At 38.9% G+C, this 27706-nt stretch overlaps 2 protein-coding genes across 4 annotated transcripts; one reads left to right on the top strand and one right to left on the bottom strand.

Moving 5' to 3' along the window:
* The first annotated feature begins 4044 nt into the window (after positions 1-4044).
* Positions 4045-5683, top strand: LOC128744540 (ribokinase-like). Of its 2 annotated transcripts, none has more exons than XM_053841613.1 (5): positions 4045-4291; positions 4386-4522; positions 4582-5127; positions 5182-5335; positions 5400-5683. In XM_053841613.1, exons 2-5 carry the CDS (start codon positions 4467-4469, stop codon positions 5604-5606), a joined length of 963 nt encoding a protein of 320 aa, XP_053697588.1. In that variant the 5' UTR covers positions 4045-4291; positions 4386-4466; the 3' UTR covers positions 5607-5683. The 2 variants fall into 2 exon arrangements, with proteins under 2 accessions (XP_053697588.1, XP_053697589.1); XM_053841614.1 differs by having other exon boundaries at positions 4045-4283.
* On the bottom strand, positions 5644-27706 carry LOC128744539 (uncharacterized). Of its 2 annotated transcripts, XR_008412396.1 has the most exons (5): positions 27271-27706; positions 25774-26306; positions 23805-25698; positions 23109-23743; positions 5644-5901 (listed from the first exon to the last, which is right to left on the bottom strand). XR_008412396.1 is itself a non-coding variant. In XM_053841612.1 (4 exons), the coding sequence occupies exons 2-4, from the start codon at positions 26255-26257 to the stop codon at positions 23281-23283; spliced, it is 2841 nt and encodes a 946-aa protein (XP_053697587.1). In that variant the 5' UTR covers positions 26258-26306; positions 27271-27706; the 3' UTR covers positions 22944-23280. The 2 variants fall into 2 exon arrangements, 1 of the variants encoding a protein (XP_053697587.1); XM_053841612.1 differs by lacking the exon at positions 5644-5901 and having other exon boundaries at positions 22944-23743.

Raw genomic sequence — 27706 nt, forward strand, 5'->3', positions numbered from 1 at the left:
CAGCGAGGGTTGAGATAAGGTGACAAGATGACTGATATCATGGCTAGGAACCTTGTGATGGTAGAGGCAACCTACGCCAGGTTGAAAGCAGTAGTCTAGGAAGAACAGATTAATAATAAATACGTCAAAGATTACATACATGAAAGAAAGAGGCTCCAAGGAACCAAACGCGTGCCTCTCACGGATGGTAACCCTTGACGGCTACAAACTAGAAGTGGTAGATGGATTCATGTATTTTGGATTGCTGGTGACCGCGGACAACATTAGTATGGAAACCCAGCGGCGCATTCAAGCAGGAAATCGAGCCTACTTTGCCCTTCGCTATACGCTACTATCAAGAAACTTACGCTACCGTACGAAGCTGATAATGCACAAATCTTTTATTAGGTCAGTAGTTCTTTATGGACTCATAAGGTCGCTCACGGAGAATATACGCGCCCTTGCGGTGTCAAACGGAGTACAAACTGAAAGCGAAGAGTGGTAAAGACGGAGCTGCAGGCATTGTTTGGAGAGAATCCCATCGTACATTTGGCGAAAGTTGATGGGCCAGACACGTCGTAAGAATGCCGGACGATAGTGCGACGGAAACAGTTGTATTCAACAACCTCGCTGGCACCAGGAACAGGGGGCTCAATGTGCAAGATGGCACGATCACGTCGAAAGTGATTTGTGACTTTTGAGACGACTGGAAAATTGACGACAAGTGGCCAAAGTTCGAGTTAAATGGAGGTGACTGCTTGAATCAGCATGAGCTACCCCGGCTTTAGGCTACTGACGTTGACTACGATATATTGTGTCATTCACGTTTGTCGTACGCAACTACCGACCAATAAGTTTATTCTAACTAATTTTTCTAACGGGACAAAGTTACTATATCAGTAAATATCAATAATAGCGAAACCTTACTGATACTTAGTGATATTATTGCTTACTGATAACTATCAGTAGTTAATGATAGTTTTCCCATCCCTAATAGTCAACTCGCCTAGTATTTTCGAGACTTTACATACATTCAGGCCTCCGTCACCAATCTTTGTTCTTTAAATGGTCATTAAATAAAAAGTACATGTAGACTTCAAATCATTTATTATTCGATTCCTTTTAATTCATGTAGGGTATATGCTCCAGTAGTTTGGGTATTGGGGTTGAGGTAGTAGGAGAATTGTGTATAACGTACCCCCCTGGCCAATTTGCACCCCCCCCCCCCCCTTCGTTTTTCTCTAAACAAGCGAAATTAAAATGCAAAACCACCCAGAAACCATAGTATTTGATGCAACTATAGCCTACTATGCAAGTACACTCAACCCCCGCTAATATTAAAAACAGCTCGTTCAGATTGGGCGAGTTCATTTTTAATCTGAATATTTGGTAACCTATTCATTTTCACATACGCGCACCCTATGAACTTATTGTTTTGATTTGACGAAAACAAACGTTTTGAAAACATTTCAAACATGCGCGAATTCTAAAGGTTCGGTTTGTAGAAGACGAAATTGGCTCGGGAGTTTCGACTAAAATGGTCTATTTTGAGTGCTGGAGAGAGGTAGGTTGCATAGGAGCTGTATTGCCAAAGCTCCGGAGCAAGAGAAACGCATTAAGCTTTTTTTTGACGTAGGACTACGTCTTACGGCAAGTTTTGAGATAGGGTGTCATTCCAAAAAATCGAAAAATGCGAGCGTCACGAAAAATGAAAGGTTTTGAGCGCTAATAGCTCAGCGGTTTTCCGATCGATTTTCAATATTCTTACACCAATCGATCAGAAAATCTTCTAAGAATTGACCCAAATGAAGAAAAGTATGAATTCTTGATGTTGAACTATTGAAAAATTGAAAATAATGAACCTATGTTTTACCAGAATTCTCGCTACGTGATTGGTTGGAAGATTCTTTACGATGATCTAAACCTATACCAATTTGATATCTGTGCTTGGGAAGTAAGCCAAAACAAGCGACAAAGTTTCCTCATTTCAACAAGATTTCTTAACACCGCGGTTTAACCTAGACCATTTTGATGTCCTTGCTCGGGAAGTACGCCAGAGAGAGTGACCAAGCCCCCTCGTACCAACAGATTTCTTACGAACGCGATTAAACCTAGTCCAATTTGATGTCTGTGTTAGGGAAGTATGCCAGAAAAAATGACATAAGTTCATTGTACCAACAGATTGCAAATTCTTTACTGCGAGACGATTAAATCTAGGCGAATTTGATATCTGTGTTGGAAAAATGTGCTACAGCTGTAGTGTTCGGTTACAATACGACTCTGTATGAATACGCATGCTTGCCGTTTCATTAGAAGTGTAGTGAAAAGATGTGCTGTTGATACAATAGGATTGAATTGGTAAAATCCCTTCAACGTGGGGAACCATGGGTAATAAAAACAATCTTTAATTTCAGTAAGGTAGCAGGAAAGTAATTGTTTGTGTTCTTGATTTTGTTAAGTGGTTTTCAACTGCACAATCTTTTGAGAATTGTACGTATGCAATGTTACTACTTTGATAAATGTTACATACAACGCATGTAGCATGTTTATATGTTACATATAGCATGTATACATGAAGAATCGAATGATTACAAGCATGAATACATGCTACTACCACTGCAAAGAGACTTATGTCGAATTTGTTTATTCAATCCGGGTTGAAACTGGATGAATTTTATCTGTCAGATAGGAGCAAATGAACACAAAAAGTTCATCCAGTTCCAATCCGGATTGAATAAACAAATTCGACATTACGTAGTCCTGCGTCACCTATATATGCGGTCGTGTCTTGTACACAACCCCTCTGATTTTTTTAATTTACCGGTCAACTTTAACGTCAATTGTGTGTGACGCTTGGTCGGTTTTTAATGTGAACGCATTCATACCACCGGGGTACAGATTAAAAATGTTCAGATTAAAGAAGGTCATACCAACGGGGGTACACGGTATGACAGTTGCCACATGCTGTAAAAACAAAACAAAAATAAATTTGTTTTTGAGAGCTTCCGATGTAACTTTTGCCGTCGTTTCCATAAGCTATTTTCTTGTCAAAATCTGTAAATAACCGTTTGTTGCGATTCGATTGCGTTAAGTGAACTTCAAAAAGACTTCCCTGCCAAAAATGACGGTATTTGTTTATTTGTATAAACGAATGAAACGCTTGATGTGCTTTAGCATTTAATATTTTTTCAAATAGGTAAAAGCAGGCAAATAGGCCCCACTTGCGGTGGTGCAATTTGCCCCCTTGCAAATGTGGCTATAAACATAGGAGTCAAAACGACTACTTGTTAAGCATAGCTACCAATATCCCCCCCTGCTCTTCCCCCTCCTTCACCAAAAAATTTTCATTTCTTTCCCCTGCCGTCCATTCATCAATTGTAGAACCATCGTTTCAAAATAAAATATAAATTATCAAGAATTTTACAGGAAAAAATTTATTCAAAATATAAAATGATCTTATAATTGTCAAACCTTTATATTGATAGTATACATTCAAGTCGCTTTTTACGCGTAGGATACGTCCCGCGTAAATCAAAACCGCGTAAAAAACGCCTATATTCCGAAATTCGCGTAAAAAAAAACCGCGTAAATTTCAAAATTCGCGTAAAAAAAAGTTTGTGGAAATAGACGGTTTGAGCACTTCCGCGTAATTTCCGAAAATCGCGTAAAAAACCGCGTAAATTCCGAAGTTTGCGTTAAAAAAACCGCGTAAATTCCGAAATTCGCGTAAAAAAACAGCGTAAATTCCGAAATTCGCGTAGAAACACGGCGTAAAAAGCGACTTCAGTGTATTACATATTAACAGCTGTTGTTAATGCCCTTGTAGCTTGAACGATATTTCGATATATCATCCATACGCATCGATAACTGTCCCATCTCTACTTTGTATCGTTTATCATCTAATGTGAGGGTGAAGCAGACTGAGCCGTCGCCCGTTCTGGGAATGAAGGAATATGTGATCGGATTATGCACATTACCCCTAACAGCAATTTTTTCTCACTTTGGACTAGTTTTACTGCCCTAAACAAGCGCCTTTGCTACCGTAATACAAAATTTTTCTAATTAAAAGTGTAACTTCGTACAAATTGCTTTTAAGCATGTAGTTTTATATTTTAACAATATATCTTGAGAAGATCAACCTCAATGAATCAATTATTGACGTGAATTAATTATCGACAAATTGATACGCTTTCTGCCACGAATGAATTTGTTATTGTTTTAATTTTAGGTTGCAAATTAAAAATTTTCTCAAAGTGTTTAAATTATTTCAATGACCAGCAAATCAGTGAAAGATAATAACTCCGGTGTGTCTGTATAGTATCAACTCAGTATTGAGAGCTCTGTTGGAAGCTCCTTTCTTATCGCTGTTTATATTTATCGTCTTTTTTTTTACTTTGAATACTTAGGTAGTTGAATTGCAAGCAATCGTTTTCTTCACTTGTTAGAACTAATTGCGCACAATATAGGAAACGACCAAAAGGAAAATAATGTCACATAAATTTGATGTTGTCGTTTTTGGGTCGTGTATAGTAGATTTTATTAGGTAGAAACCAACATTCATTATGCCATACGCGTTGTTATTTGCATTCATTCTATCGATAGTTATGTTCCGCGTCTGCCGAGGGTAGGCGAAACGCTGCATGGTTCTCGATTCGTGACCGGATTCGGTGGTAAAGGTGCCAACCAGTGTGTTGCAGCAGCTAGGCTAGGCAGTCGGACGGCAATTGTCGGCAAATTGGGGAACGATCCATGGGGCAAAAATTATCTAAATGCTCTTCAATCAGAAGGTGTCAACGTTGATTGTGTAGATATTGTGGACGGTGAAAGTACGGGTATTGCACAAATTAATGTAGCAGAAAATGGGGACAACCAAATAGTGATTGTTGTTGGAGCGAACAACCGCTTACTGGCTGGTGACGCTGATCAATGTAAGGATTTATTCAACGAGGCAAGGGTTCTTGTTTGTCAGCTGGAAACTCCATCGGTGGGAACTATTGAAGCATTAAAGCATTTCTCTGGAGTGTCTATTATGAACGCGGCACCAGCGATGGAAAATATTTCACATGATCTCTTAAAACTTCCGACTATTTTTTGCGTTAATGAATCAGAGGCGGCTTTAATTACCGACATGCAGGTTGAAACTGTCATGTAATTAACCTAACTTTCGTGATTTTCTTCATACAAATGATGGTGTGTTTTCAGGCAAGCTAAGGCAGCTCTATTGAAGCTTCGCAGTATGGGTTGTGGGATTGTGATCATCACTTTGGGAGAGAAAGGCGCTATCTTTCAAATGAAAGACAGTTCTAAGATAAAGCATGTCCAACCACATCACGTTGATAAAGTAGTTGACACAACGGTAATTTCCATTGGTTATTCACTAAAATAAAATGTCAAAGCGTGCATTCCTTTAATTTCTGTAGGGTGCAGGAGATGCTTTCATCGGTGCTTTGGCCCATTTTATCGCTCGAAATCCATCAGCCGGATTAACCGAGTGCATTTCAGCGGCCAATCGAGTGGCAGCAATTTCGGTACAGAAAACGGGAACCCAAACAAGTTTTCCTCGATTCATTGAGACTGGTCTTCCTGAAGACGTGTCTTCGTATAAGAGTGACTGGGAGTATATCTAAACACGCTCAGGAGAGAACAGGTTTCATACTACTTTGATTTTATTACTATACTGAATAAAGTTTTATTTGATGTTACAATTTAATGTAATAGTTTTTTGTTGTATGTATGTATCGTGAGCCCAATATGTAGAAGCTGAATAGCACAGCATTTCTGCTTTGCTTAATATGCTTGATTGCTGATGTTGACCAATTTTACAACACATTAGTATAATTCTTACACTTAAAGTAAATTTATAACACTTTTCAAGAAAACAGCCCAATTGCAGATCATACCATGCCCATGCGATGCAATATCCTGTGAAAGAAAAACAAAATTGGTTAATATTGTAAGGTAATAAAAATGTCGGTCTTAAAGTAAAATCCCTTCTTGTTTGCGACCGAAGGGTTTGGTCTAAGAACCGACTTTCGAGTGACGTCGCATCGTGCAAGACATGTAGCATACAATGGTTGATCAGTCGTGCACAGGTAGTCTCGATAAAACGAGGGGATAAATTCGGCTGATTATACGACTAATGGCGAGGGGTATTTTCGGTCTGATGCTATGACGCAAGTTTTGTTTCTGAGACAATTGAAATAAATAGAAAAAGAGAGCTGTTTCGAAAACTTCTGTATATTTTACACTTTTTCGACTACGAACCTACTTTTGAACACTGATATTTGCTCCATTTTATGCTACTGGTTCCTAGACGAAAGGGACTACAAGTAGGGAGTAGTAGCACAAAATAAGATAGATTCAGATAAATGTGTACGCAATGAAACAACCAAAAACAGATAGTAATAACATATTTATAGATTGTCTCTCACTAGAGATTCGAACGTGCGACAACTAGTTTGTAACAAGTCTTACCTCGACGCTAACTGGAAAGCATCTCTTCAGGGAGTTACTATCGAAGCCGATCTACAACAGACCACGCAGGCACAATTTTTCTGAGGCTTAAGGTAGCGACGGGACTTTTGCTGCTGTAGTTACGTGTGCAGTCCATTTTCGCCCGAAGTAGAGTTCTGCATTTCAACAAGATTGAACGAAGTCGCAGTCGCGTTAACTCTGCAGGTACCTTAAGAATACACTCAAGTCGCTTTTTACGCGCACGATACGTCCCTCGTAAATCAAAACCGTGTAAAAAAACCGCGTAAATTCCGAAAATCGCGTAAAAAAAACTGCGTAAATTCCGAAAACCACGTAAAAAACCGCGTAAATTCCGAAAACCGCGTAAAAAACCAAAATTTCGCGTAAAAAAAACTTTGTGGATTTCAACACTACGCGAAAAAATAGACGTTTTGAGCACATCCGCGTAAATTCCGAAAACCGCGTAAAACACCGCGTAAATTCCGAAAACCGCGTAAAAATAGTCGCGTAAAAAAACCGCGTGAAAAGCGACTTCAGTGTACTACTAAGCGTGACTCACTGTCCCATTCCCGCATTCAATGTGTGGTCTAATAGACATACAGCCTTATTCTGTATTTTGATAAATCGTTTTGTCGTTAGACTGTCGATAGACTAAAGAAATGATAGAAGAAAATAATGAAACAAAAGTGTTTTATAGTATCCCTACGGCGGGATCAGACGTGGAGGGAAAACAGCACAAAATCAGATACCAATACCAGGTTTACATCTGGTTTATAGGCCCTCCTGAAACGTTGGTCGAGACTTTTGTTTCGGCTTTTGAGTAATTTGATGTATTCGTCAGCAAAATATGGTTCTGGCGCCTAGGTTATGTTTCACTAAAGAACGTCCGCGCCATAGCAACTTTTTAGGTTGTTTCCAGTTACAAAACCCATTTCAATGGTTCTTAAAAGCTGCAAACTGAGCGCAGTTTAAAGAGAGGCAAAAAACAAAAGTATTTTACTTTATACATTAAAAGGTGATAGACATGATCACAGCATTTAGATGTATGTCATTTAGTCATAATTGGTATAAGTACAGGATAGTATTATTAATAAAAATATGAATTTGCGTAGGACTCGTAAAATTGCTGCAAAGAACAATATTTCTTCTGCATTATTGCTGATTGCAAGGAAGATTTTCCAATAAATAAGTGCGCAATCGCTCATAAATATGTTATTTTGGCTTAAATCGTATCGGTCTCTTCGACATACTTATTGTTTGGAATGTAACGAAAAAGTGCGTCGAAGATACCGAAACGATTTAATGCAGGATCGCACTTTTATGAGCGATTTTTCACTTTGGATGGTACAATTTTCCTTGCAATCAGCACCCAGGTAACCAATAAGCATTAGTATAAGCAGTAAATCAATCGTTTATTAGCATTTCCGGCGTTTTATACTGCAGGTTGCTGTATATCAGCCTTTTGACTGCTTAACTGTTGTAAATTGGCATTCCAAATTCTATTTAAATTCTTCTTGTCGGTAACTAGCTGCAAATAAGCATTGTCAGCACTATAAGAGGGCTAGCAGTAAACTAGCCGCATATTTTGCTAAAATAGCATTTAAGTAGCATTTAAGGCAACTTTGGCAACATTGGAAATGCTTATTGGTTACCTGAGCAATATTAGAGTAACGCTAAAATGTGCGCAACATGCGAAAGGCCCTTTTTCGCCCGACACAGCAGTATGGGAATGTGTTATGTCGCATCGCATGTCACCGCATGTCACGTGCACCCGAACAGTTGAATAAATTACACTATTAAATAATTCTCGACTAACATTTGAAAAGGGCCAATAAACCAAATTTAAAGATTTATATCTTTTTTAAAATTGCTACTTCCGATTCTAGTAAAAGGTACATCATTATAATAGTACGCCTGATCGCGTCGACCCGTCTTAAAAAAGAATTTGTCCGGAATTCTTGCAATATGCCCTGCCCATCGTATCTATCCAGCTTTAGGCACCTTTCCGACATAGGGTTCGCCTGCGAGCAGCATAAGTTCATGATTAAACCTCCACCTTCATACTCCGGTCCACAAGAGAAAGACCGCCGAGAAGCAGTCCTAATATTTGCAAGTCCTTTCGAGCATTGTCCGCGTTTCTTGCCGTAGAGAACCGGTCTAGTGAGCGTCAAATACACGATACACTTCGTCTGTTCGACTGCCATTGCGGGCACTATCCTCACAGTCACCTCCCTTACATCGTTTATATAAAAGCACTATTTGCGCAGCTAAATTATCCTTAACGTGTTTTAGCTTGTAGCACTATGTTGAACAGATATGACAGACCATCAGCTTGACAAGCTTCCTGTGGAATTCAAATAAACTCGATAATCCAACTAAAATCCGGAGATAGTACTGCGTAGCATCCATCGTAGCCTTAATCAATCTGATCAGCGTCCTGGGAGAGCCATTCTCGTTCATGATTTTCCATAACTTTTTGCAGTCGATGGTATCACATGCAGTTTTTAAATCGATGATCACGCACACACTGTCCTTGTTGATCGGGCCCAGATAACCTAAGCCTTCCACTTCTCTTGCCAACAGTTATGGCCCTAACTCTTACAATAACTCGGTGGCAGACAAGTTCCCTGCAGTCAATATACTGTTCCGATAATCATAAATACACTAAAAAGTAGCCGCAATTTCAAATATCATGCAGTATTCACCCAAATTTCGGGTAAGTCCGGTTGTTTACATCCAAATGAAACAGTTGTCCTTTTTTTGGTATTTCACGAAGAACTTTCAAAGTGCGTGGCCTTTCTCCCGAGCAAAGAAAACGGATTGAGCAGCAGAGAACTAGCTAAGAACGAAAGTGTGAGCAATTCAAACTGGGTTGAGGAAGTAGAATGAAGAACAATGAAATTTCGAAGATTCCCCGAGATGTGGTAGAATACCTGATCTGGTTGACCCTACAATAGACAGGAATATAAGGCATTACTACAAGCGGCATTCTTCGGCATCAGTCCGAGATGTGGCGAAGAAATTAACTGCCTCAATGCTAGTCAATGGGTCTACAGACCCATCGGCAGGGATGGTTCGCTCACTTTGACTCAATTTTGATTCATTTGACAGTACCGTCTCAGCCGAGCCAAATATGACAAAGTTATATACGGGACATTGATAGAATTAGTTCTTATCTACAATTTTGCTGAACAAAGTTTTGCTGTATCTTTTGTAGTTACGGTGCTATAGAGCTAGTAACTCATCAATGACTAAATGAACGTTCATTTAGTCACTAACAAGATACTAGCACTGTAGCGCTGTAACTACAAATGATACAGCAAAATTATAGATAATAGCTTGCTCTACCAATGTCCCATTTGTAACTTTGTCATATTTGGATCCGCTGAGACAATACTGTCAATTAATCAAAATTGAGTCAAAGTGATCGAACTTCCCTGCCCATCGGAAGTAGAAACAGTAAAAAGAAGCACTAAACAGGCTAAAACCATGAAACTCGTAAGCTGAAGGAAACCTATATAAAACTCAACCGAAGTGGAAGGTGTTCTTGGATCAGTGAAGGCCAGTAAAGCTAACAATGTTACATGTGACATGTTACACGTTTACTACATTCTTACACGCAAAATAATCCACACATCTTTTCCATGTGAAAAATCACGTAAATTTCTCTACAGGGAGTAACGTGATTTTCAATTGAATATTATTGGAAAATACAATAACATCTATCTGATTTCCACGTAAATGCACGCATACTAATGCAAACTACGCTGAATTCACATAAATAGTACGGGAAAAGTTGGATGGAAAATATTCATATAACTTTTCCCGAAATTTCGACGTGAAAATTATTTTGAGTATATACAGTGGACCCCCGTTCGTTTGACCGTTTTTAATCTGAACACTTTTTAATTTGAACACCGCTGGTTCGCACGACGTGCAAATAAAAAAATGGTTCAAATGTCATTGTCAACATTGCATCATTTGCTTTTGCAGACAATGCACATAAAAACGATTTGTTTGTACTGATCTAGCGTATTTAATCAGTTTCACATTTCGTTTCCCAACGAAGAATAGAATATTCGCTGCATGCAACTGCAAACTAAATCAAATCACCAAAATAATAACAAAGAGCAGGGCGGGCAGTTCATACAAGTTTCAGTATATTTAGGGTTACTAGTTGTTACTAGTTAAGAACAAACTCTGTTATAGCGAATTCATAAATTAACCTGGGTTCATGCTAACTGGAACCCGAAATTTATGAACGATACGGGCAGTTTGACAGATCGACCCGTAAACCGTAATGCTAGACAGTTTTAACCTGCGCTTCAAACTGAATGCTGTCAGTTTAACCGAAATGCAATCTCGATTAATTTATGAACGGTTTGACAGCACTTCGATTAAAACTGAGTGCTAATCGACCTGAGCCAGGTTAATTTATGAATTCGCTATTAGTTTGCATGAGGAACGAACGGGGGTCCACTGTATATTTTCATTCATAGGTTATTATGAGCTCACCTAAATTGGGAAAAACCAAATAAGAATCCTCTTTAAGTGTACAATCTCAGATACTCGGTTAAAATTTGCACCTGGTTAAACTACATCTTGTCAATTCATGGGTACAAATAGGCTGCTTTTAAGTTCGTCAGCCAATTTTATGGTTGAAGATTTTTGCAAGAAACTGAATTTGTACACTTTAATACGATTGTAAATAGTTTCAACTATGTAAAGATAAACTCAACCAACATTAGATATAAATATTGCGTCGCCAGCACTACCTAGTGTCCACCTTGTGTACATTAAACCTAGTGTCGGAAGTAATGCGCTGTATAGCCAATGAGACGTGCTACACAGCGCACTTCTTCCGGCACTAAGTTTAATGTACGGTACGGAAGAAAAATCGATTGCCTTTTTTTCGGAAGTCCAATTTTGTGCTGAATACGCAATATTTAAGCCCGATAAAAAATAACTTTCGGTCGGTTTGGTTTTTTGGCCCTTTTCAAATGTCAGGCGAGAATGGTACACTGTAAATCCGCTGTTACGCAAAAACACAACCTAACAGTTTGGCAACAATGTACAAAAATTGTCAGCACTTGCCGCCAGGGGTGCCAGATTTGAGGACGCATGAGTTATTTGGCAGATATTGAGATTTGTAGAAACATTTAAAAATTATCCAGTTGTTTAAACATGACTGTAGACGATCAGTAACATATTGCGGATTTGCAGGGACACTAGATATGCAGATTTGTCTACGAAACGGAGATTTTTATAGTAGTCTTTGCTGATTTAGTGCCAATTTGTTGCAGATTCAGTAGAAGCACAGAGAACAGACTACAGTGGACCCCCGTTCGTTTGAACGATTCCTCATGCAAACTAACGGGGTTAGTTTTTAATTTGAACAACTGGAAACTCTACATATGCTGGAACTTGTGTGATCTGGTCGCCCTACTCTTTGTTATTGTTTTGGTGGTTTGATTCAGTTGGAACTTGGAAGCAGCGAATATTTCATTCTCCGATCGGATTTCTATCATAATCGTTGGGAAAACGCAATGTGAAACAGATTAAACACGCTAGATCAGGACAAACAAATCGCGTATATGCGCATTGTCTGCATAAGCAAATGATGTCATGTTGAGAATGACATTTGAACCATTTTTAATTTGCACCACTGACGAACTGGCATGACACTTAGAAGAAAATCCTTTAAATACCATCGTCCTGCACATTTTGCTTGCACACTAGCACCCTCCGTTATGCATGTTGCGGAGTAGTTTGCATTTGCAGGGTTTTATGCTGTAGGGTTTTGTACATTTGAATGGTTTTATACTGAAAACTCAGAGCAACACTTGCGCGCCGCGGTGTGGCCATGTTGCGAAACATGCTTTTTTGAAAAATGAGTGGTTTTTGATTGGACGATGGAATTATCGCGAGTGTCTCGTCTGTTTGTCTGTGTTTGCACGTTGTGCAAACCAACGGGGTGCAAATTAGTGTTCAGATTAAAAGCGGTCAAACGAACGGGGGTCCACGGTACCAGGTAATTGACAAAAAGTGTGTAAAAGGTTTTTATGTAATCTACGAGTAATCCTTCAATAGAGCACCCCTCGAGCAGTAAGTGGCAAACTAACTCTTGTCGCTGCCATCGCTGCTATGTAACTCCAGCACAAAGAAATATTGACAAAGGTATTGTGCTTTGCAGCTGTACCTGGATTAATCCAGATTATTTTCTCTAATGCCAATGTATATGACAAAAGAAAACAGCAACATTGCAGTTGTCACTATTTCTCTTTCTCACTCACAGCATTCGCATTGTCGCACTTTTTGTGCCAGTCGCACTTTTAGACTGCGGTGTCCAGTAAGGTGCAAAATGCGGGATACATGGATATTTTTTGATGCGTTTGGCAAACTATTTCTGGAGGGGGCTACCGACATATTTTACACACAAAAAATCGATTACTTCCTTCGAGCCTGTCAATCTGTTCTCTGTGGTAGAAGTTTATTTTAAAAGCTGCAATCATTTCCTGCAGCCGAGCAGTCGCATATATTTTTTAGAAAAATATGGGATCTATGCAGATTTGTCTGTGACATTGTTATTTTTAACACTACGTTGATGTTTTGTTCCCATTGATTTTATTTCATTCAGTCATATTTTTAAGTTTTTGTCAGTTTTTGTAACACGGGTTAAACACCGTCGTATAAGGTGCAACATTGAAGTAAAATACCCGAGTTCTATTTGCCTAAACCGTAGTACACTTGAAAAAACATCAAATACGATACAATTTAATCGAAATCTTACCGAGATGATTTCAATAATTCTGTTTCGCTTTTTTCTCTTTATATACACTCTTTAATAAAGTCACCTGTAAACAGATACAATTGTGCCAACACTCGATTAAAATTACTCAAAGTGCCTTCAACAACCTCAGATTCTGAGTAGTTTTGTTATCAAAAAGTTGGTAGCAGTAGCGCAAAACAATGTTATTATTGTCACAGGGAGTAATTATATTATTGGTAGCAAGTAGCCAGAATTCAATGAATTTTCCACTTGTACACTTTAGGGGCATTTTAGTAGTTTTCACCAAGTTTCAGCTAAACCCAACCTATTTACAAGTAAACTCATTCAAGAGTGACAGACGAACGAAGAAAAAACAACCAATTTGGCAACACTTTTTAAACATGATTCAATTTAGGTACACTCAAAATAATCCACACGTCCTTTCTACGTGAAAAATCACGTTTCTCTTCAATTTTTCTACAGGGAGTTACGTGACTTTCAGCTGATTGTTATTGGAAAAACCCGATTTAATCCACCTAGTGGTGAAAGGAACCTTTGTTATACGGTCTTACTTGGTATTTGAGATAGAAATCGACACGTTTTCGGAACATAATTCATCTATTGGTTAACGTTGCGTAATGCGTTGGTTTACATAAAATTTTTGAAAATTGAATAAGTTTACAAATTTTGAACAAAATAGGAACACTTTTAAATTTTGATAGATCCTTTTTTCATGTAATTGCTGAGCAGAGGTGGCATAAACCGCAGCGCCGACCAAAAGACACACATTCTTAAACAACACAACACTCGCCATGCGGTGTGTGTTCGCCCACAAATTCCCTTCAGTGTCTCTTTTGCTAAACACGCTCTTTCGTGTTTTACGCGCACCAACAAAAGGCAGTCGCAAACGCAGAGTGATAAATTTGCTGCGTGCTTTACCACACCAAGAGCCGCACTCTGCGCGGCTGGATTGTACACCCTGCGCTGGGTCATTTGAAGTGGTGTGATTGAAAAAAACATTTTTACTGTTGTGGTGCCTGATCCGTACTAACTTAACATAGACCATATTAGTTGTTCAGTGCAGCGTGTATTTTCACTTTTAAAAGGGCAGAAAATTTGTAAATACAAAACAATTTTTTTGCGCAATTCCGCACGGAGTGTGGCAAAGGGCAGCACCAAGTGCTGTTTGTCACTCACTGGGCGATTTTCACCGAGTGCTGTCGTTCGCTCCCACTCTGCTTTCGCTCGTACGCTGTGTGCATATTAGCTGTAGAGGTGTGTTGCCGAATCGCTCTGTGCGACAAGGCATAATATTGGAACATTGGGCGCATAGTGTGAGCGAATGACAGCCCTGTTGCTGAGTAAGGATAAGTAAGTTGTTATTAATTTGAGTAAGTGCAAATAAAAGTAAGTTGTAAGAGGAAATCTTATTCTTTAACATATACATTGCCTAGTAAAGGTCTAGTTTATAGATTTTTGAACTATGCATAATTTCCTGTAATGCCATTCTATTTGATTCACATCAATAGAGTTTTCTTGAATAATTTTAATCAATTTTTATTAACCTTCGGTTACTCACGCTGTTGTATTTTGTACAACACGTGTAGGGTTTTCAACGCCATACTGTTATAAAGTTACAAATCGTTGTTTAACTAACGAATATTCTTCAATAAACTTATTCTGAGCAAAATTTCATAATTATTCAATGCATTAATAATTTAAATTGTTTGAAAAATAGATCAGCATAAACCGCCATCACAGAAACGAAACAATCAGCATGCGAGGTGTACCGCAATTGACCCCAAGTGGAATTGGAAAAATGGTGTCTGTATGCAGCAAAACTATCCAATGTAAAATGTTTAAAATGTATCCGTCTACTGGTAGTCGAGTAATTCGTAGTCAAAATTAAGGTATTTTTTATAATCAAAGTTCTACAGTTCCTAAACAAGCAAACATAGAGGTATACTATATAATAATATGCTCTATAACTTTGCAGAACACATCAATGTGTTATATTGACACTGAAGAAAAATATTTTATTTATTTCACTTTTAGGGGGATTAATCAAAATTTGAATTCAACCAAACGATAGAGCTTTTAATTTCAAGAAACTATTCTAAAGGTTCGATAAACCTAAAACCAAGTTTTCCCAGTCAAAACTCTAGTACGCACGTTTTCTTTGGTTTGAGGCTATTGTGCGCGCGAGTAACTGTGTTGCAAAAGTTGGCGCGAGTGTTCGAGGGTTAATATCTTTTGACCGGTACAACCAATTCTTATGAAATTTTGCATATATATTCGTAGTGTCAAAACCTCTCGTTTGATATTAAAGTAATTGAAATTAGGTAAATTATCTTGGTTAAAATCATTATAAATTATTGTTAATTTTGGTGTGGTGTATACGGTTGCTCATAACTTTCAAATTAAACGTCCAATCAAAAAACCATTCAATAGTGATCTATTAGGATACATTATCTTTCAAATGAGACTAATAGCGCATAAATCGGTTTGACCGTCTCTAAGAAACAGGCGATAATTATTACCTTGTCAAAACAGGTTTTTTAAGCATAACTTTTAAACTACTTGTTTGTTTTCAATTAAAAATTTCTGAATAATTTAGCTTTAATAAGGGCTTTCATTTGATACTAAGATCGTTGAAATCGGTCATGTAGTTCTAGAGAAACCCGTGTCACGTATTTTTCACATTTTTGCTTATAACTTTTAAACGAAACGTCGTGTCACGAAGCAACTCAATAGTGATCTACTAGACAATAATACCTTTCAAACAAAAGTAATAGCGAACGATTCGGTTCAGCCATCTCTGAGAAACAGGCGATAGAAAAAATCATTACATACATATACACACACACACACACACACACACACACACACACACACACACACACACACACACACACACACACACACACACACACACACACACACACACACACACACACACACACACACACACACACACACACACACACACACACACACACACACACACACACACACACACACACACACACACACACACACACACACACACACACACACACACACACACACACACACACACACACACACACACACACACACACACACACACACACACACACACACACACACACACACACACACACACACACACACACACACACACACACACACACACACACACACACACACACACACACACACACACACACACACACACACACACACACACACACACACACACACACACACACACACACACACACACACACACACACACACACACACACACACACACACACACACACACACACACACACACACACACACACACACACACACACACACACACACACACACACACACACACACACACACACACACACACACACACACACACACACACACACACACACACACACACACACACACACACACACACACACACACACACACACACACACACACACACACACACACACACACACACACACACACACACACACACACACACACACACACACACACACACACACACACACACACACACACACACACACACACACACACACACACACACACACACACACACACACACACACACACACACACACACACACACACACACACACACACACACACACACACACACACACACACACACACACACACACACACACACACACACACACACACACACACACACACACACACACACACACACACACACACACACACACACACACACACACACACACACACACACACACACACACACACACACAGACATTGCTCAAATCGTCGAACCCTATCGATTGGTATATGTGACTCGGATCAATTTCGTGTTTTTCGACCAATTTTTAAACCTTTGTTATAGTATAACAAAGGTAAAAATATAAACATCTATCTGATTTTTACGTTAACGCATTAGTATGCGTGCGAACTATCTGAAAATCACGCAAATAGTACAGAAAAAGCTGGATAGAAAATATTCACATAACTTTTCCTATGATTTCGACGTGAAATTTATTTTGAGTGTAGTTTTGGCAGCCAGACTGAAAAAATGAATCAATTTCGTGTAATTATTATTACTTACTAGTAATTATTACTCGTACTCGTATCAGTAGAATGTGAAATATAAATCTTATGGGCTGTATTAAACACCCCATCGGCAGACAATCATGTTCATGCCACGTGTGTGCGAAAATCAAATAGCACTTTACCACTGCGTTTCACTCAACTGCCAGCAGTCTGATTTGGGCCCGCTGTCACTCATTACAGCTCGTTATAGAGATGCCAATAGGGTGGTATTAAAGTACTTCACGAATTACGGTACTTGTTTTGTATCATACGTAAGCTAATTTTAATTTTCTATTAAACATCTCAGTTTGTACATTTTAGGGGAATTTTGAATACACTCTTAAATGAGTCCACCAATAAATAGGTCCGATCTGTCCGATCTAATACGATCTGTCAAATGCAGCCAGTCGTTATCGTTGGCCCAAAATGGAAAAGTATTGATAATTCTCATAAGTTTTTTGCCGGTGTTTTTTGTGAAACAACCAGAGGTGGGCACCGCTAACCGAAATTTTAGCTTCGCTAACAGCTAATCCGCTAAATCAAAACGTTAGCTTCGATAACCGCTAACCGCTAAATCAACCATCAATTTAGCGGAAGCTAACGCTAACCGCTAACAGCTAAATTTGTTAGCACTGTAGAATCAGCATTACTTTGATAAGCCTGATTTCGGCAATAAAAGAAAATTTTTGTTTCAAAGGTCTAAGAAAAAAAAAAGGGTATAAAACATTTCCATGTTCCATGACATATATTTCTCGATTTTTTATTGGAGTTTTCCATCGCTGTGAAAATTTATGTAAATGCTTTCCAAATAATATTTTCTCTGGATTGCTTAATAAAAAGTTAGGTATTTACATTTTGTTGGGTTTACACTTGAGCATTACCGGTAAGCGTACCAGTAGTGGCGCATCTGGTAATAAAATTTCAAGTTTTTAGTCAAAATACAATGAAATCAGAATGAAAGGAATCAGAATCAGAAGGTAGAAAATTTGTAAAAAAATATTTTGTAGATAATAATTTTCCTTGGTTGTTGTGAACACTTTATTGCGTTGAAATTTGGCCCAAAACTTATGAATTTATATCGAAAAATCTCCTTTGATGTTTTCAGTGAATGTAAGAGGCCTCGAAGTTTTTAAATATCGATTTATTTGAGTCCGCGTACAAAAGTAGTCCTCTACGGACTTGAGACAACAACTTTGTTTACGGAAGTGCACTTGCCGTATTTGAACGAAAGATGTTGCGGACTATTTTTGGCGGAGTACAAACGGATAGCGGAGAGTGGCATAGACGTTTGAACCATGAGTTGTAGTCACTATTTGGGGAAAAGTTGGGAGACTACGGTGGGCCGGCCACATCGCAAGTATACCGAACGTAAAATCCGTTCTCTTCAAGAACTCCACCGGCAACAGGAATAGAGGGGCCAAACGAGTTGGATGGTTTGACCAGGTTGAAGCCGACTTGCATGTGCCAAGACGCGTAACAAATTGGAAACGAGTAGCCTAGGACCCAGAAGTACAACGGAGAGGAATTCTTGATACGGCAAGAGCCACCCCGGCTCTTGGCTGGTAAAGTACGTACAAAAGGTTGGAATTTGGAATCCTTCGACCGAAGCCTGTGCGATATTTCTCACAAATTTTCCTTCTGCCAAAAAAAAGTTAGCGGTTTATTTAGCGGTACACAAATTTAGCGGAAGCTAACAAAAACGCTAACGGTTATAAAAATTAGCGAAAACGCTAACCGCTAACCAAAATGTTAGCTGAGCTAATTAGCTGTTAGCGGATTAGCGGAATTGTGCCCACCTCTGGAAACAACACATTTAGAATTGAATTAGTCTTGTTTGTCTCAATTGTAAACTAACATTTTGCAAAAACTGAAATACCCATGAGCCAATTAACACCAAAAAATCTTATTATAAAACGCACACTTCATACGTCCAATAAGATATTCACGCACAAGTTTGATTTATTTACCCGAAAATGAAAGCAAACGTAATAGGAAGAAGAAGAACAGCCAAAGCATGAGAAGAAGAAGTCCGTCTTCACGACACTCTGTCAGGTTGAAACTACTCAAAATGCCCTTTAAATCAAATTTTGGGTACAAAACTCAACCAATTTTGATTACTCGCTTCCGATAACTGAATTAAAACCTCATTTAAAAAATTAAATGAAAAACTACTCAACGTCTGAGTTTGTACACTTTAGGGGATTTTGAGTAGTTTTAGCTAAATCCAACCGATATACAGGTAAACTTTTTTAAGAGTGTAGTTTTAACCAAGTTTTAGCTAAATCCAACCTATTTACAGGGTTTTGAGGCAAACTCATTTAACAGTGTATAATATGAAGTATAAAAATGAAAAATTCTGCATTTTTCGCAACACTGCCACTCAATAACTGATCCAGCTGCCCGGAAATTTTTGCAAGAATGCATTGACTGCAAGCTTTGTTTTTATGTTAAGATTTAAAGTTGAGTGTTGAAAAGTTAAGTTCTATCTCGATCGCTGCAAAAATCCATGGAGAAATCTGGTAAGTTTTAAAAGTTTGAAAACAAATAAATATAATTTTATTCAATTGGCACGTACTTTTCGACAGTTCGATTGGTGCAGCGTACTATACTAACTCATTATCATACATTATATTGTAGGGTTTTATGGTGCTTTGCAGCTGTCCCTGAATTAATCTCATTAATCCAGATTATCCCTAATGCCAATGTGACTATGTGCATGACAAAACAAAACAGCAACATTGTCGTTGTCGCATTTTCTCTTTCTCACTACAGCCATCTATGTCGCACTTTTAGAATGCGGTGTCCAGTAAGATGCTAAATGCGGGATACTTTTTTATAATTTCTTTATTCGCCTATTATTGCCGAATATAGAGGTTATAAAAAGTACTATCATTGTATTTGTATAATCTTCTCGTATTACAAACAAATTTTGGTGACAAGTGATAGAATTTGACGTGTCATATGAGAACCTTTTACGAACACTATGATAGGTGTTGTAACCCAGTCGTTCTTCTTTAATGTTACGGTCGCTAATCATTTTCGCGGTGGATTTTCGGCAATGCACTCACACTTAAACGATTCGGTAAAATTTCCCGAAATCTAAACAGCCGAACGTTCGGTAGAAATTTTGGTGATGCATATCGACGTTTACGGATCATTAGTAATGTTTGGCATCATAAGAAAATTTACCGAACGTTCAGCTGTTTAGATTTCGGTAAAATTTTACCGAACTCGGTGCTTTTTATTAAGTATACTTAATATATGAGTAAAGACCGCCTATTTTCATGATGGCTTAATCAAACTTCAATAAAAACGATTAAAACTGATGAGTTCAAGTCGGTGAGGATGTACACACTTAAATTTTTTTACCGAACTCTGAGCAGCTGAACGTTCGGTAAAATTCGATTGTGCCAATCGACGCTTACGGATCATTAGTAATGTTTGGCAACATAAAAAAATTTTACCGAACGTTCTGCTGCTCAGAGTTCAGTAAAATTTACGATAATTTACCGAACTCGGTACTTTTTTTTAAGTGTGTAAGCATTTCAGGTGATTTTGTCAAGTTTTCGGGAAGAGTAAAATTGTCTTCATTTGTCTTCACCGTCTTTCACACCCATTAATGTTGTATCATGATCACACATATTATGTGAAAACATATTAAAATAAGTCTTTTTTATAACTCAAACGTCTTCGGAATTGAGAACGAAGTCTGGAATCTCTGAGTTGGAGGGGAAATACGTATCTGTTAGAATAACTAATAAATAATAGATGGCTAGATGGCTCGAGCAGGTTGAAGCCGACTTGCGTGCGTCGAGGCGCGCAACGAATTGGTGACGAGTAGCCCAGGACCGAGTACAGTGGAGAGGAGTTCTTGATACGGCAAGAGTCATCCGGCTCTCGGCTGGTAGAACACAACACAATAGAATTAATTAGAAAAGTATCTTTCTCTATTTTTAGATTACATCTTACACGTTCGACAAAGAAGCTATAGAAAAATTGGCCATTAAACGACAGCACTGAGTGATTATTCGGATTAATCTCCAAGGTTCTAATTTCAATTCGCGGAAATCAATGAAAATACCATCGGTCGTGGTCATCTGGTGCTTTCACGGTACTAAATCGACCAGGTTTTGAAGAAACAAATGCTTCCTCATCCTTCAAGGTTGTGCAATAATGAACCGAATTGCTTCGAGCAAGATTTTGCTCGACCAAAAAATACAAACAAATACGGATACAAAATATAATAAGCATATTGCTCACTCAATCCAGCTTTTTACGAGCCATAATGGCGAACGTGTTCGTAATATTTGAACAGCATTTTTGACATTTCTCTAATACATCGCACGTTTTCTTTCCGTACATTCCTTTAGTTTTACCGTGAACGCGCGGAAAGAAAACGTGCGATGTATTAGAGAAATGTCAAAAATGTTGTTCAAATATTACGAACACGTCCGCCATTATGGCTCGTAAAAAACTGGATAGCGATTATTGCAAAAAGAAATGCAGTGTGGTGTGTTTTTGTTTCGTGTATGATAAACCTTGATTTGTTCCTTTTCACTATTTCAGATCAGTTATTTCGTAGTCTTCTCAGAGCCGGTCAAACTACGGTTGACGTGACGAGTCCGTTTCCTTTATATTCTGTTTACAACGCAAAGTGATAGTTTAATACTGTTCTTATAGTCACAGATGTCTCTTCCTCTACTGTCTGAATAGAATTTTGCAACAGAATTCTGAGCGGACTGGACTTCGTTTCGCAGACTTTTTGCAGGGTCTGCCGAAATGATTGAAAATCTAATCCTAAAGGGTAAGAAAAAGGTTTACAAGAGTGCGAGATGCGGCGAATATTCTCAATAACCAAGTAAGGAGAGGAAATCCCATGCTCATTCTTTAGAACTAGAACCTTTTCCACAGAGTTGCTATTGCCGTAAGTGTTGATATTCACATGGACATGGATAGTATTAATAAACTTTATTCGCATGCATGGTTATAAAATGAGAGTATTTGGCACATCCAGGCTATTGGTTTATCCTTCCCGAACAATCTGGCTATTCATTTAACCAAAATAGTCTAAAATTCAACATAATTTTGAAAGATACACATTTAACTATTAGTACCTAGTCGGTAACATCTCAATTTCAAAATGTAGTCACATTCTTATAACAAACCTAACGAAATAAGTAACTGAAAATACAATATGTAATCAAATCCTTAGTGAATGTTTTGCAGATCGATTGATGCAGTCCCAAGATAGCAAGATATAATCTTTTTTTCGGTTAAAATTAGCGAGTAATATAGGATATGATATAACTATTTAAGACCAGGGGCGAATTAAATGTTAATAGTCACTGTTTTCGGCGAATTGTAGCGAATCTTTTATACAGGTCGATGCAATTAAGTATAGCTCAATACTTACCTTATGCACCATGTACAAACCACAAACATTCTGCACATGACAAAAACAAAATAAAAACAGGGCATCTTAATGTAAAATAAATCGCACCAATTTTTTTTGTATCAAAAATAAAATCTTCGCGGTCAAACAATATTAAAAACCCAAGCCTCTGGCCATTCGGGTGTAATTCTGCACTAGAAATAGAAACGTCATATTTTTCGTATTACGTTGCATTGCATGATGTACCTAAACTTTATTTTTTGCTTGTAAAAGTTCTACCAGCAAACGATATTGCCTAGTAAGAATGCATGCTAATAAATAACAAGTACAGAGTCGAATTTTGCCATTGCTCTACCAGCGCAAGACGTATGCTTCAATATAATCAGAGAGAAATTAGGATACTCTAACGATATTTACCTCTAGGTGGATACACTTGTGTACACAAGCCACTAGTCACGAAAAGTCAGTTCGGATTATCCGCTTTAACGTACGGGTCGAGCGTACAGGGTTCCTGGATTGGGGGATGAGTGTTCTGCTTGGTAAAAAAAACTATTTACAGATATCGGTCACCTTCCGGCTGCAATTGGGCTCAGGCTGTGGACAGTTCCACGCAGTTGTTTTTCAAATTGATGTAATCCACGACGGCCAACAACGTTTCAATGTCTTCGGTATCGTCCAGTTTAGACGGAGCTCCCACGAGTTGACAATTTTTACCATCGACATTGATGAAAAATGTATCGTTCTTAAATATAACTGCTCGATCGTACTGCAGATTGAACTTGCCAGGGACGGCCGTTTTTCGTCGAAACATAATATTGCAAGGCTCGTAGTTTCGCTTTTCGTCTTCGCTTATGGCTCGGTCTTCCACATCACCGCTGAAAACTTCATCCCCGGTAGTCGGAGAAATCTTCCGTTTGGTCAGTATGATTTTATGTGACCATTCCGTCGACGGAAGCTGAACTTGCGCAGCAATGTTGCCCAATCCAATCATCGACATTGCAAACGACGGCCGTTCGGGTTTATTCTCATTATTCGGGATGTTGATTACGTACCTGACGGGATGAAATGAATAATGTGATTCAGTTGTAAGAAGTGGAAAAGAAGGAAACTTACCAAGTCTCGTAGCATGTGATTTTCTTCATTTTTGGACTACTGCCAGCCGAAGTCGTCAGCGACGAAACTGACCGCTGCACGGCTCCACCGACCGGTTTGTTAAGGACATTGGATGCATTTCGAAGTCCACCGGAAGCTACGACGGGTCGCGGAGCTACCTTCGAGGGTGATCGCTTTATCGGTGATATTGTAGGTGATCCAGGGGACGCGATCAATTTCACATCATTGTCTGGATCGGTCAAATCGATCGAGTAGTGCTTGTCACCGCTGTTCGGCACTAGCTTCGCGAATGGTCGACTGTCACCTAGCTTCATAGTAGAGTTCAAAATCCGTGGTGGATTTTTCTGCGGGCTGGAAGAACCAGACCGATTAATAGAACTCTGAGAACCGAACCGACCGTTGTTGTTGGATTTGTACACATTGTTATTGGTGGAAGCTGCAGTGGTTCTGACAGTACCAGACTTAGTACCACTGCCACTTTTAGCATTTTCATCTGCCATAACCGATGACTTTCGACGTCCAGGAATTATCTTTTGTATCGTTCCCTTTTGAACAGTGTTCGCCGTGACAATGTTTGTTTGCAGCATATCCTCAAAATCTATTTCATCTTCTTCCAGCTCAATGACGGATGGGCGCACGATCTTCGGACCTGCTTTGTCTGGGCTTTGGGTCTTTGTCAAACTCAAGGAAGGACGCCCTCGTTTTGCCGAGCGGTTCAGCCGCAAATGATCCAAGTTGATGGGTCGCTTGCGTTCCAGAATTGATGCCACTAGTTGGTTGTTTGTTTTTGGCGTTTCCGTTTGGGGTCCTTCATCAGAATCTTCACTATCGTCCGAGTCCTTCAGTAAACTCTTTCTGGCGAGAATACCAGCTTTGTTAATGTCGGGAGTGCTGGCGGATTTGTTTTTTATAATATCTCCAATATCGACAATTCTAATGGTAGCATTTTTCAACTTTCCTTTATCAAGTGCCTTCGATCCTGGCTCAGGAGGTGCACGGATCGGGTCCATGAGATTCCAATCGGATTTGCTTTTTTTCTCTGTCAACATGCCTGGCGTAGGCTTCGACGCTAATTGAGGGGTTGATTTCATTAAACCAGACGACTTCGGCACGGAAGTTTGCATGGGCAACTTCGGTACAGTAGGTCGCACGATAAGTTTACTCTTGTCAAGTGTTGGCATACTAGAGGTTCTCGTAAGGTTGGTCTTAAATTGCTCAGAGCTTTTGCCAAGTTTAGCACCAGCTGAAGCCGGTGACTCTTTAGTTTTTGCGGTAGAAATATTTTGAGGAGTCGAAGTGGCCGAGCTTTTACCGGAAGGCAAACTTGATCTTGTTGAACGGCGGCTTGGTTCATCTTCGTCCTCATCTTCATCTTCATCCTCATCATCGGAATCAACCAGCATTGTCAGCTTAGCTGTTTTAGGCGGGAGGAGTCTTTTTTTAACCCCTTTAGCCTCATCAGTTTCTTCTAATTTCCGCTTGTTAAGAACTGCAACTGGCGGGGTAGGTTTGCCCGTGATCAGCGGTTTTACTGTCTTGGTAGTGGCCGGAGAAATTTGCTTCAAACCCAACGGGCTTTTTCTGGCTGTCTTTCTCCCCAACATAGGTTCTGGCTCACGACTGATACCAACGATCTGCACATCGTCATCGCTTTCGTCACTGGAACTGGAAGTCGGCTCTTTTCGACTGCGATTTACCAATATTGATTTTTCCACTTGCTGCTTTTTGACGGCCACAGGGTTGATAACTTTCTTTAAAGTGTCCGGTTTTTCCGGAGCTACTGGACTTTCCTGTTGCCGTTTACGTAGAGGTCGGATTTCCAATTTGGATTTTTCTTCCGTTTTGGAAACTTTTTCCACGGAAGACGGCTTCGGCTTGAAGACTGGTTGTTTACCTGTTGACAAATGATTGATGATATAACTATATTTGTGATAAAACTATGCAAGAAATATACGAAATGATGTTTTACCTTTCTCAATTGATTGATCCAGATCCAATTTGCGTTTGAGATCTAACTTAGTTATCGGCGTAAGAACTACTCTTGGTTTACCGATGTTTAGGGTAGATAAATCCATCTTTTTCAATACCTCCTTGCGCAAATTTTTGATCGGTTCAGTTTTTGAAGCTGTTTTCACAATTCCATCCCTTCTCGGTCTGCCGCGCGGCTTTGCTGCGGGTGTTTGCAATCGACCGCCAACTCCGCTTTTTCGTCCGGCGCTTGGTTTCGGTGCAATTTCTTCATCGTCCACGTCCTGGTGATACTCATCGCCACTATTGTCGCTGTCCGGACTGGTCGAACGAGACGAACTCTTGGAAGCGGTAGCCAGTACGACACTGTCGTTCAGATATTTACGATTCGGTTTAATGGTACGTCTCGAGCGACCGGCTGTCAACGTAACAGCCGAGTCCGACGGCGACGTAACCGGCTGTTCCTTTTTCTTCAATCGAGGCATTGTGGCAACGGAACAGGCTCTTAGTTCCTAGTTTAGTTTGAATCGCTCTCTGAAAACATCGGATTCCAAGGTATACTTTTAATTTACTGATCATTTACAAAATTATTCAGAATAGATAAAAGTACCTACAATAAACACCTACCAAACACCAGTTCTGTTTTTACAAAGAAAATAACACAAGTAATAAATTCATTTGAGTAGGCATTTATTGGACTTGCAAATTTTCTAAACACAATTTTATTATCATTATTTAGTTCATTATAATAAAAATAAGATAAAACCGCGTTTTTAAAGCACATGTTTTACCGATTCCTTGCCCGCCCGAAATTTACAAAGGATATCAACACTCTGGCTTGAATTTCACAATCAGGTAAAATGTTTCTCAGATGTAATAATTAATAATTTTCTATTGTTATAGTGACTTTATACAGATTACGGGAATTGATTCCGTATTTTTTTTAATTGAATTCGATTTTTAAATATATTTTAAAATTATATTTGTAAACATAATAAAAAATCTGCAGTGTTGTATTTAATGGGTTTTAGGTCAATTCAAAGCTTTAAACAGTAGGTAACAGAGTTTAAAATATGTGTATTGCAATAGAAATTGAGGCAAAACAAACCAGTTTCTATCTAACTTAGATACGTAAGTCTGCCGTCAGATGATAAGACCTACATATTTTTATACTGCACCTTATCCGACTAAGCAAGGTGACGCCTGAACGTTTACTAGCAAGTATGTACGTAAAAAGTGCTTTAAATATCTTTAATGTCTTCTCCTAAACAAATCAAGTTAGAAACTTTCCTTAGCGATAAATTTCAATGGATAGTTAGTGCATCCAGGACTTCTAAAACTGTCCTCAAATTAAATCATAAAAGAAACAAAGCACTGCCAAGCCTAGCAAACATGGAAAAAATCATGTTCCGTGGCAGTTTTCTTTTGCCATAACCGAGGAAGCTACTGTCGGTAAATCCGATGCATTATCAAATTTTGAAATTAAGAATTTACTCACTTTGGCGTTTTGGCTCCAAAACCTCAAAATAGCAAACGTTTAATCAGCGCTCTGTTTATGTTGATCTGTCACACCGATTGACTTTCGCGTCTAGGAATAGCTTTGCTTTATTTGCTATTCGTAAGTCAAAAACAGTTCTCGATGCAGGCACTAATTCCCGCGTTCTCTCGCAGCACTGCTGTTCTGCCGTCGCCGCCACACCACAATCGCTTCACTTTTCCAAGCGCTTTCCTACGTAGTTCGAACAGGGAAAAAATAGAACGCTCTTTTTCACTGCTAGACAAATGTTTGCCACGATTTTGTTCTTCGCAGCAGGTGCTTGGCCGGAAGATAGTACTTCTGATCAATTACAATTTAACTACAACACGGAAAGTTGCATCAGATTCACAAATTATAAAAATCTAAAAAAGCTAACGCGTCTCAACTTGACACTTTA

This window comes from Sabethes cyaneus, chromosome 3, assembly GCF_943734655.1.
Source record: "Sabethes cyaneus chromosome 3, idSabCyanKW18_F2, whole genome shotgun sequence".
Taxonomy (NCBI): Eukaryota; Metazoa; Arthropoda; class Insecta; order Diptera; family Culicidae; genus Sabethes; species Sabethes cyaneus.

Bases quoted from the DNA above. Each gene is read 5' to 3' on its own strand.
- LOC128744540 (XM_053841613.1), top strand. From the start codon at position 4,467: ATGTCACATAAATTTGATGTTGTCGTTTTTGGGTCGTGTATAGTAGAT. The intron at 5,128-5,181 runs GTAATTAACCTA...GTGTGTTTTCAG, and splicing joins ATGCAGGTTGAAACTGTCAT to GCAAGCTAAGGCAGCTCTAT. The intron at 5,336-5,399 runs GTAATTTCCATT...TAATTTCTGTAG, and splicing joins ATAAAGTAGTTGACACAACG to GGTGCAGGAGATGCTTTCAT.
- LOC128744539 (XM_053841612.1), bottom strand. From the start codon at position 26,257: ATGCCTCGATTGAAGAAAAAGGAACAGCCGGTTACGTCGCCGTCGGAC. The intron at 25,699-25,773 runs GTAAAACATCAT...ATTTGTCAACAG, and splicing joins GGATCAATCAATTGAGAAAG to GTAAACAACCAGTCTTCAAG. The intron at 23,744-23,804 runs GTAAGTTTCCTT...TCATCCCGTCAG, and splicing joins ATCACATGCTACGAGACTTG to GTACGTAATCAACATCCCGA.